This window comes from Hirundo rustica, chromosome 18 (assembly GCF_015227805.2).
Source record: "Hirundo rustica isolate bHirRus1 chromosome 18, bHirRus1.pri.v3, whole genome shotgun sequence".
Classification (NCBI taxonomy): Eukaryota; Metazoa; Chordata; class Aves; order Passeriformes; family Hirundinidae; genus Hirundo; species Hirundo rustica.
Window position 1 is genome coordinate 10,166,756 of NC_053467.1, and position 10,706 is coordinate 10,177,461.

Sequence of the window (10,706 nt, forward strand, 5' to 3'; positions counted from 1 at the left end):
ATTGGGATCATTATTTCTGTCTTGGGGTGACAAATCCGCACCTCCACGTGACTTCCCCGATCCCTGGAAACCTTTGAGGAGCAGGAGCTGCTGCCGTGGATGTTTGTACCAGAGCTGGCTTTGCCTTTGTTCCCAGCAAAGCCACCCAGGACTGGCGCGGTTCATGGCAGGTGACACCAGGGGACACATCTCAGGTCACGGTCCCTGTCCTGGGGGTGGCACCTCCCGAGGGCTCGCCTGAGCTGCGGGAAGGCGCAGGTGGGGCAGGGGCAGGGTGTAAACCTGCCTGCCTCTGGGCCGGGCTCTCTGGGAGCTGATCGAGCCTTGGAGCGGCCGCCTCAAACAGAGGATGGGCACGACTGAGAGAATAAAAGCAGGGATTTTATTATTTTATTACTCATTATTAATCATTATTTATTTCATTATTTAGTGATTTTAAATTGTTTATAATTTGTTTAATATTAATTTAATCATTTGTTGAGTATTTCATTATTTGTTATCTGTTTTATTATTTAGCGCTTTTGAATTCCAGTCAATATTTAATTATTTTTAATAATTACTTATTATTTATTATAGGCCTTCAATAGGAGCACCTTGGGCAGTCAGAGGTCTCCAAGAGGCGACACCCAAGCTGGACGATGGTCACCAGTTTTTCACACAATTATAAGTTTGGTCCATTTACATATCAGGGGTTAATTCTCCAATCACAGCTTCAGGTAATGAATTCATTTACCCCAAGTTTGCTCCCCCATCCCCCTTTTGTTTCCATCTCTCTGGGCCTGAGGCGGTGAGTTGTCCTTGATCCTCAGGCCTGGAGAGGGATTTTTTGTCAGAACAAAACAGGAGAACAGCAGCTGACAGTTCTAGAGTGGAGTTTTAGGGTTACACACTAAAGCAGTACGGATCTGAAAAACATAAAAGCTGAATCCTGAGGCATCGTGATGAGGGCAGCAATCACAGATCAGTTTCAATCACAGATCAGTAGCAATCAGAGATAAGTTTCAGTTTCAATCACAGATCAGTTTCGGTTTCAAATCAGAGATCAGTTTCAGTATCAATCGCTGACTGATTTCAATCACAGATGAATTTCAGTTTCAATCACAGAGGGTTTCAATCAGAGATCAGTTTCATTATCAATCACAGATCAATCATAGATCAGTATCAATCACAGATCAGTTTCTGTATCAATCACAGACCAGTTTCAGTTTCAATCACATATCAGTACCAATCACAGATCAATTTCAGTATCAGTCAGAGATCGGTTTAAATCACAGATAAGTTTCAGTTTCAATCACAGATCAGTTTCAATCACAGATCAGTTTCAGTATCAATCACAGATCAGTTTCAATCACAGATAAGTTTCAGTTTCAATCACAGATCAGTTTCAATCACAGATCAGTTTCAGTATCAATCACAGATCAGTTTCAATCACAGATAAGTTTCAGTTTCAATCACAGATAAGTTTCAGTTTCAATCACAGATCAGTTTCAGTTTCAATCACAGATCAGTTTCAGTTTCAATCACAGATCAGTTTCAATCACAGATCAGTTTCAGTATCAATCACAGATCAGTTTCAATCACAGATCAGTTTTTCAGTATCAATCACAGATCAGTTTCAATCACAGATCAGTTTCAACCACAGATCGGTTTTTCAGCTTCAATCACAGATCACTTCCTCATGCCCAGGTTTCCATGAGGGAACTCTGTGGGACAAAGGTTTGTCCTCCTCATCCCCTGAACCACAGCACCTCCCAGGGTGGCAGCATGCCAGGGATAAGGAAGGGTTTGCAGGGTTTTGTGGCTGTAGGTGAGCGAAGTGAAAGGGGCAGGCGCTCGTTAATCCCTGAGGAGGCGTTGAAGTGTGCTGGCCTTGCTCTGTGCTGCCACTGTCACCTGCCTGCTCCAGCGGGGCACTGCTCCTGGCACTGTCACCTGCCTGCTCCAGCGGGGCACTGCTCCTGGCACTGTCACCTGCCTGCTCCAGCGGGGCACTGCTCCTGGCACTGTCACCTGCCTGCTCCAGCGGGGCACTGCTCCTGGCACTGTCACCTGCCTGCTCCAGCAGGGCACTGCTCCTGGCACTGTCACCTGCCTGCTCCATCGGGGCACTGCTCCTGGCACTGTCACCTGCCTGCTCCAGTGGGACACTGCTCCTGGCACTGGCACTGTCACCTGCCTGCTCCAGCAGGGCACTGCTCCTGGCACTGTCACCTGCCTGCTCCAGTGGGACACTGCTCCTGGCACTGTCACCTGCCTGCTCCAGCGGGGCACTGCTCCTGGCACTGGCACTGTCACCTGCCTGCTCCAGCGGGGCACTGCTCCTGGCACTGTCACCTGCCTGCTCCAGCGGGACACTGCTCCTGGCACTGGCACTGTCACCTGCCTGCTCCATCGGGGCACTGCTCCTGGCACTGTCACCTGCCTGCTCCAGCAGGGCACTGCTCCTGGCACTGTCACCTCCCTGCTCCATCGGGGCACTGCTCCTGGCACTGTCACCTGCCTGCTCCAGCGGGACACTGCTCCTGGCACTGTCACCTGTCAGTGCCCCAAGGAGCCCCTCCAGGCTGGCAGCACCTTGGAGGAGCCGCAGGAGCCCAGGGAAACCCAACTCCTCCGGGACCGAGGCGACAGATGCCAAAGCAGTGACTTCCAAAGGTGTCCTGGAGAGAGCTCGGAAAGTCTTATTTCTGGAGTGACCTTTAGCTGAGTTGTCCCCTGTGACAGCTGCCAGGGCACAGCGCTGCGGCCTCAGGACATGCTGTCGCTGGGGCTTTGGTGGCTGAGGGGATTTGGGAGCCTCGATCCCACACGGAGAGAGGAGTGGGCTCTGACTGCCGCGACCTCCAGCCTCCATCCTCAGAGGTTCTGCCTCCTCCTCGTCCTTGCGGCCAAGCACCCACAGCCTGCGTCACTTCAAACGGCCTGGGACAGCTCCAACTGCTGAAATCACAGATTTAATGAAGAGATTATAACATCTAATAATTAATTATATAATAATTATAAATTTTACCATCATGTATAATTCCTATGATATGCTAGATAATATTATATATTGAATATATAGTCATTATATAAGATTCTATTATATAATATCCTATTATACAATATATATTATATAATATCATGTACTATTATATAACTATATTATACAATATAATTACATAATAATATATATCACATAGCATATTGCATATATAATATATAATACATATTTTTGTATTATACATAATATAAATACATATAATATATTATATTATATATATACTTCATATTTAAATATCTGTTATATATAATAGATATATATCTTATAGAAAATATTTATATAATATATAAAATTTATTTATATAATAGATACTGTAAATAATTTTATAATTATCTAAATAGTACATTAAGTATATAATATAATTTATTATCTAAATATTAAATTACCTATAGAATAAAGAGATAATAAGGTTTTTGGGGATTTATCCTGTGTGGAAGGTGATTGCTGCTGCTGGGTGACCGAGTGGGGTTTTCCCCAAAATCTCCACCAAAACTCAGCAGCTGTGGTCTCAAATGAGTGTGGGTTCGAGCAATCCGACAGAAACAGGATTCACCTGGGCACAGAAATTTCAGCCCCCGCTGCAGCATTTGTGAGTGAGAAGGTTTGGCTTTATCAGCCAGCTGGAATTGCCTTTTAATTATTGCCAGGTAACGAGATGCAGCTGGTGATTTTGGGGAGGAAAAAACAAACAAGTGAGAAAAAAGGCAGCAGTGCTGAAAAGAAATGGGGATTTTTCCTCTGTGGTTAAAGGGGAACGAAGTGCATTATATGCTGCAGAAAGTCTTTTTTTCACTGCTAATTAGCAACTATAAAGGGAGATGACTTATAAATGTAAATACATGTATATATTCGTATAAAAATACCGGTTAAAGCTGCCGTGCTCGGGCTGGGATTGGGAAGCAAAGGGAATTTCCTGCCCAGGATTTGGAGCAGATTGGCTCGAGGAGAAGTGTGAAAGGAATTAAGTATTAATAGATAAATACCTGTGCATGGAAGAGGAGCAGCCTCTGGCTGACCCTGCTGGAGGTGGGCAGAGGGAGTTTGATGTCACCACAGCGTGTCTGGAGGTGCCAAACCTTTTTCTTTTTTTTTTTCCTTTTCTCCAGAGGAGCATCCCACAGCACCACGCCGAGGAGCCGAGGGGAAATGCGGATAAAATTGGGGGATTGGAACGCCGGCCTCGCGCCTTCCCCCTGCTTTTTCCTTAAAAAAGATATAAAAATAAATTATGTGGGTTGAGTTTGTACTGGCTTCCACAGCCGTCCTCCAGCCTTGCAGGGATCCTGCTGCTGATGCTGCACCCACGAGGAGTTTAATTAATGGAATTGCTGCAATTAATCAAGGCTGATGTGATTTGAGGGGGAAAGGAGGGAAAAGCTCCAGGGAGGCGATGATGGAATAGGCAGGGGCTGGAAGGGATCTTCAAAGCTCATCCAGTGCCACCCCTGCCGTGGGCAGGGACAACTTCCACACCTCCCAGAGCTCATCCCGACCTCCCAGAGCTCATCCCAGCCTTTCCAGAGCTCATCCCGACCTCCCAGAGCTCATCCCAGCCCATCCAGAGCTCTTCCCAGCTTTTCCAGAGCTCATCCCAGCCCTCCCAGAGCTCATCCCAGCCCTCCCAGAGCTCATCCCAGCCCATCCAGAGCTCATCCCAGCCCATCCAGAGCTCATCCCAGCCCATCCAGAGCTCATCCCAGCCCTCCCAGAGCTCATCCCAGCCCTCCCAGAGCTCATCCCAGCCCTCCCAGAGCTCATCCCAGCTTTTCCAGAGCTCATCCCAACCTTCCTGGAGCTCATCCCGACCTCCCAGAGCTCATCCCAGCCTTTCCAGAGCCCATCCCAACCTCCCAGAGCTCATCCCAACCTTCCAGAGTTCATCCCAGCTTTTCCAGAGCTCATCCCAGCCCATCCAGAGCTCATCCCGACCTCCCAGAGCTCATCCCAACCTCTCAGAGCTCATCCCAGCCCATCCAGAGCTCATCCTGACCTTCCAGAGTTCATCCCAGCTTTTCCAGAGCTCATCCCAGCCCTCCCAGAGCTCATCCCGACCTTCCAGAGCTCATGCCAGCCCTTCCAGAGCTCATCCCAGCCAATCCAGAGCTCATCCCGACCTTCCAGAGCTCATCCTGACCTCCCAGAGCTTATCCCAGCCCTTCCAGAGCTCATCCCGACCTTCCAGAGCTCATCCCAGCCTTTCCAGAGCTCATCCCAGCCTTTCCAGAGCTCATCCCGACCTTCCAGAGCTCATCCCAACCTCCCAGAGCTCATCCCAGCCCATCCAGAGCCAGTCCCTTGCTGCCACCGTGTGTCGAGCCAGCACTCGGAATTCCTGCAGCCTCCGAGGGGTTTTTTGCTGGCAGATTTCACAGGGAACTGCCAATTTCTCCTCCCCGGAGCCTCTGGAATTTTCCTGCTCAATGCCGTGATTTCCGTGCGCTCCATTTCCTCCCTGCCCCTGGATCCGAGCTGTCTTTATTCTTTTTGACCTGCTCCACCCCCGAGGGGTTTAAATCCATTTTTAATTTCAATTGTTATGTGCCTTTACAACTTTAACACCAAGAACCGCTGACAGGGAGTTGAGTACTATCCCTGGATAATCCAAATTCATGATTATTTCCCTTTCCCTTCATTAACGTGGTGGGTTTGTTTTGTTGGGGGTTATTTTGTTTGTTTGGGTGGGGTTTTTTTGTTGTTGGTGGTGGGTTTGTTGTATTTTTTTTGTTTTTTTGTTTTGTTTTGGTTTTGGTTTTTTTTTGTTTTTTTGTCCCATGCCAAAAAAGGATGAATTAAAATCTCAGCAGGTAAATTTTAGTTCCAAAAGTGACCTGAAGAATGAAGGATTGAAATATATAATATTTCAATGTAATGTAATAATGTAATAATCTGTTAACAATGGCCTGTAGGTGAAAGTTAAAATCAATTAATGGATTTTTTTTTTTTTTTTTTTTTTAATATCAGTGGGTTCCTTTTTAGGAAAATCGCCGGAAGAGGAGCTGGGAAAGGCTCGGGAGAACTCGGAGAGAGAGATGAAGGAGGCTTCACCCACAAGAGGGAGCTCAGTGAACACGAATAGAAAAAGCCTAAACTCTTGAAATTGCCGTGAAATTTCCCCTCTGCCCGGAATTAAATGGAAAAAGCACAGCGGGAAGCTCCATGAATTCATTTTTTCGCGCTTAAATTCCCAGAATTTCCCTGGGAATGATCAAGGACCAGTCGTGGCACAATCACAGCTCCGCTGATCCAAGGATTCCCAAGTTTGCTGGAGCAGAGGAGTTCCTTAGCACCAACTAATAGAGGTTTAGAGGAGATAAAATCAGATTTTTGGCCTTGTGCAGATCTGTAAATCTGCTGCTGGTTCATACTTTAAGAGAGTTTATGCTGTGAGCTGTGAAAGTGAGGTTTTTTTCCCTTCACTTAAATCAAGAGCACAATAAAAAATTATTAATTCTCACAAATTTGGGCAGAGAGGGAAGGTGGAGAAGGCCTTGGGTGATGTCCTTGTTGATGTTGCGAAAGTCAGTTTTCTTCTTCCAGGCTATTTGTGCAGCTCCCTGTTTGCTCACTGCAGTAAATTTGTAAAAAAAAAAATAATAATAAAAAAATCCAACATCCTTTTGAGTCTCTGAATAATATAAATGGCACCAAATGATGGGAATTTATTAAAGTGAATACTGAGAGGAGAGGAAAACAACAGCATCAGAGGAATAGAGGCCACTCTCTAGAGCTGCCTGGTGTTTTGCTGTCTAATTTTGACATATCAGTGTTTATTACTTTCCACTCTCCCTGTTCTCATCCAAACCCAGAGGCAGAATTCCTGAAATGAGGCAGGCAGAGCCTCTTCCTGACAGCACCCTCCAAAAGCAACCCAGAAGTTTCATTCCAGACCATTTATATGCAGAAAACCCCTGATTTCTGAAGACCTGGGATATTCTGGAAGAGTCTTTGAGTAACTCCTGCGTGGGTCAGGGAGATGAGTTTTGACAGGAGAATTCCTGGGCTGGTTCTCCTGGGTTTGGACAAAACCTCCCCAGGCTGGAGCCTTTTCCCATCCCCATGGAGCCTCTGATCCCTTGGGAAAGCTGAGCTGGAACAGAGACTGGGCAGAGCTGGAGAATAAAGCAGAGATTTGTTCAAAGGCCTCCAGGATCCACCTTGGGCAGGACAAGAGCCTGGCCAGGGCTGCACCCAAGGGGGCCCCAAAACGGTCCCCAAATGGACAAAGGGTGACGAGGTCTCCCACTTGGATCAGTTCTGGTGCATTTGCACATTTTGGGGTTGAATTGTCCAATGGCAGCTCCGGGCTGTGAGGTCCCATCCTTCTTGTTCCTCCCTCCAGCCACCCTTGTTGGTGCTTTTGGGGCTGGGAGTTGTCCTTGGTGTGCAGCAGGAAAAGGATTTGTTTTGTGTGGCTGCTGTGTGCAGAGAGCTGAGTGACGCCGGGTGTGAGCTCAGAGCCTGGAACACGGCAGAGATCAAACTCCAGGCATCGCCCCCAGCCCGGTGCAGGGGCCGCGGGGTCGGTGCCGCGCTCGCCGGGGTGGTCGCGCTGGGGGAAGCCCAAAGCAAACAACGGCCAGCTGCAGCCAGATGTGGGGAGCGTTCGGGGTCACCGAGCCTCCCCCGGGCTGGGCAGCACGTGGGAGGCTCCTGCTCCGAGGGAGAAGCCCCAGCAGCCATCCCTGTCCAGAGGGAATCTCTGATTCTCCTCCGAGCGCTCGGCGAGGCCTCGGGGCTGGGCCCGGCTCATCCGGGGGGACAATCCCCAGCTGTCCCCACGGACACTGCGTCCTGTGTGAGGCCTTTTCCCGGTGTTTTCCTGCTGTATCCATCAGGATCAATGACCTCACTCCCCAGAACCTGTCCTGGCGAGGGAGATTCCGGAGGGGATTTGTTCCAAATCCCTCCAGTTTTGGTTGATCCCTTGGGCAGGGAGCATTTTCCTCTTTATCCAAGGCAAGAAATCCTGCTTATTTGGGGAATGAGGCAAGATTTTACATTAACTTTATTTGGTTTTGTGTATCTTTGGTGAATATTCTTGAGAACACCACTTGCAATCAGCTGCTGAAATCAAATCAATTTATTCACAAGTCTCACCTGCTGGATTTGGGAGATCCTCTAGTCTGGAGAGATTCCCTAAATCTCACCTGATGGATTTGGGGTGATCCCCCAATCTGGAGGGATTCCCTAAATCTCACCTGATGGACTTGAGTGATTCCCCCAGTCTGGAGGGATTCCCTAAATCTCACCTGCTGGATTTGGGTGATTCCCCTAATCTGGAGGGATTCCCTAAATCTCACCTGATGGATTTGGGTGATTCCCCCAATCTGGAGGGATTCCCTAAATCTCACCTGATGGATTTGGGGTGATCCCCCAATCTGGAGAAATTCCCTAAATCTCACCTGATGGATTTGGGGTGATTCCCCAATCTGAAGAGATTCCCCAAAGAACATCTTTCTAAAAGAAGTTATTAGTTAGAAGCCCCACCCAGAGGAAGTGTCTGTCCTCTCCCTGCCCTGTGCAAAGGACAGATCAGCGTTTGTGATCACAGCCTGATCGTGTTCAGATCACAGAAACTGGGGCAAGAACAGAGATTTCCTTTAAAATTTTGGGTTCATAAAGCACTTCCTTAGGAAAGCATGAAGGAAAGAATAAAAGGAATAACACTGGAGGATAGCAAGAGAGAAAAAACATTGCACAAACTGCCAGAATTTTTCCCAATTTCCAGTGGTTACCCTTCCGTGTCCTGAAGTTACACGATCCATCCAGGACTGGTAATGGCACAATAAATCTCACTCAGACATGGGAGAACCTGACCTGATGTTTCTGTAGAGAACATGTTGTGGATGGACAAACACGGATTTAAATTCCTTTTTCAGTCTGCTGCAGAGTTCTTGAAGGTGACCACACCCATTCATTTTAATTTTTTTTTTTACCATCAAGAACCAGAATGTAAAAATATTATAAATATATTCATGCAATGGTATTAAATATTGAAAATAAACACAAGAATGAACATGAAATAATTCTTCTGCCAATTAGTCATGGGCATATTTAGGCACTTAAATCATCCCTGAGACCGTGAAAACTTTGGATGCATGTAAGATTTCCTTTATCAGATAAATCAAAGCCTGTACCCTTGATAAGCAGCCCAGGACCTCCCTCATGGGAAAAAACTCAGACCAGGTGTGAAAGGAATATCCAAACACATTGGGATGATGATGTGACGCCACTGCTGCTCCTAGGTTAACTTTCCCAATAAAAATATAAATTTACATCGCAAAGGAGAAGGAAAACGTTCATCCTGCTCTTCCTCGAGCTTGGTCCCGTGGACTACAGCAACAGAAAACCTTTAACTTCCAAGGCTTTCCTGGGATGTAGCTGAGGCTCCTCACACTCCTGATTAACCAGGTTAGGAGCAGGAATTGGACAGGTTCGGGGATGGGATTAAGTTCTGTGTTTCTTGTGAGCTCCTCAGAGCTGCATCATTCTACGCTGCTTCCAGCTCTGCTCTGTGAACTAAAATTTGGTGCCAGGAGGATGCCAGTGAAATGTGGGAATGAGTATCCTGGGGGGTTTTCCAGGCCAGATCTTCATCTAGATTGGTGCTCGTGGCCCTCAGAAAGGATTTGCTCTTCAGCTCTGGAAATGACATGAGCAGTCACATGTTACCCTGGTTTTTCTGAGCCTTTTGATTTTCTTGAATGGAGTCAGACCTTTTTAGTTATTGTACAATGTTAAGAGCACTTTTCTACCTTTCCCACAGATGTAACATAAACAAATCCTTTGTTTTTCATTCTCTGTCCTTTGTTTGCATATTTCTAACCTGAAAACAATTGTAACTGACAATTGGTCTGGCCACTGAGGCTGAGGGGTGGAAACCCCAAAAAGCCAATCTTCTGCTAGACCCACAAATGGATAAAAAGTAAGAAATAAACAAAGGGCTCTCTTCTCTCTGCTCTTTTAGCTGGGAGCTGGAATCGGAAGAACCTCTGTGAAAATCTCTTGTCTGCGTGTGACTGCTCTGTGTGTCTCGGTGACAGTCACACATGAAATAAATAAGAAATATATTGTGACAACAAAAGCAGGTAGCAATGAAGACACCAAGTCCTTACTTTTCCCTGCCCATATTTTCTCCAGATCGTGTTCTCCCTCATCTCTGCCTCCCCCAGGGCAGGAGAAAAGGCCCAGGAGGAGGAGGAGGAGGAAGGACCATCTGTGGTGGGGTGAGCGCTGAGCCCCCGAGCCAGAGCTGCCTCGAGCTGCAATTCTCACGATCCCGGGGCTGAACTTTGTAAATAGACTTGGCAAGGGCTCCTGCCTGCAGAAAACAGCCTTGGAGAGGGGAGAAATAAATAAACAAGCAACCTTCCTTCCTTCTCTGCAGTCCCTGCCCTCCTGACCCACCTCCAGAGCACACATCTGGCTGCTCCGTTGAAAATTGGGTTGTGGGTTTGATTTTGGTGCTGGAAAAGGCAAAGCTCCAGCCTGTCTTTATTTCTGGGCTGTCTCTGAGGGGCAGAGCTTGTTCCCAGCGGAGCACGAAGGGGACACGACGCTCGTTTTGTCTCAGCTCCGATTTAAAGCCTCGGGATTAACGTACCAAGCTTGGGTGTGAGCGAGGATGCGGTTTCTTCAGGGCTGAGCAGTTTGTGTTTAATTT

General features: G+C 47.3%; 1 protein-coding gene and 1 long non-coding RNA gene across 11 annotated transcripts; one reads left to right on the forward strand and one right to left on the reverse strand.

Annotated features, from left to right (window-relative positions):
• Positions 1–988: 988 nt before the first annotated feature.
• LOC120761003 (neurofilament medium polypeptide-like) lies at positions 989–4,302 on the reverse strand. Of its 10 annotated transcripts, none has more exons than XM_058422926.1 (3): positions 4,027–4,302; positions 3,597–3,704; positions 989–2,940 (listed from the first exon to the last, which is right to left on the reverse strand). In XM_058422926.1, the coding sequence occupies exon 3, from the start codon at positions 2,852–2,854 to the stop codon at positions 1,658–1,660; it is 1,197 nt and encodes a 398-aa protein (XP_058278909.1). In that variant the 5' UTR covers positions 2,855–2,940; positions 3,597–3,704; positions 4,027–4,302; the 3' UTR covers positions 989–1,657. The 10 variants fall into 10 exon arrangements, with proteins under 10 accessions (XP_058278909.1, XP_058278913.1, XP_058278912.1 ...); XM_058422930.1 differs by lacking the exons at positions 3,597–3,704; positions 4,027–4,302 and adding an exon at positions 3,430–3,586 and having other exon boundaries at positions 989–2,379; positions 2,536–2,940; XM_058422929.1 differs by lacking the exons at positions 3,597–3,704; positions 4,027–4,302 and adding an exon at positions 3,430–3,586 and having other exon boundaries at positions 989–2,334; positions 2,413–2,940.
• On the forward strand, positions 3,754–6,575 carry LOC120761004 (uncharacterized). Its single transcript, XR_005703532.1, has 3 exons — positions 3,754–3,874; positions 4,150–4,273; positions 6,005–6,575. It is a non-coding gene; the product is annotated as an uncharacterized LOC120761004 (long non-coding RNA).
• Positions 6,576–10,706: the final 4,131 nt, after the last annotated feature.

What these genes read in the sequence shown, in the direction of transcription:
- LOC120761003 (XM_058422924.1), bottom strand. Translation starts at nt 2,854, where the DNA reads ATGGAGGCTGGAGGTCGCGGCAGTCAGAGCCCACTCCTCTCTCCGTGT.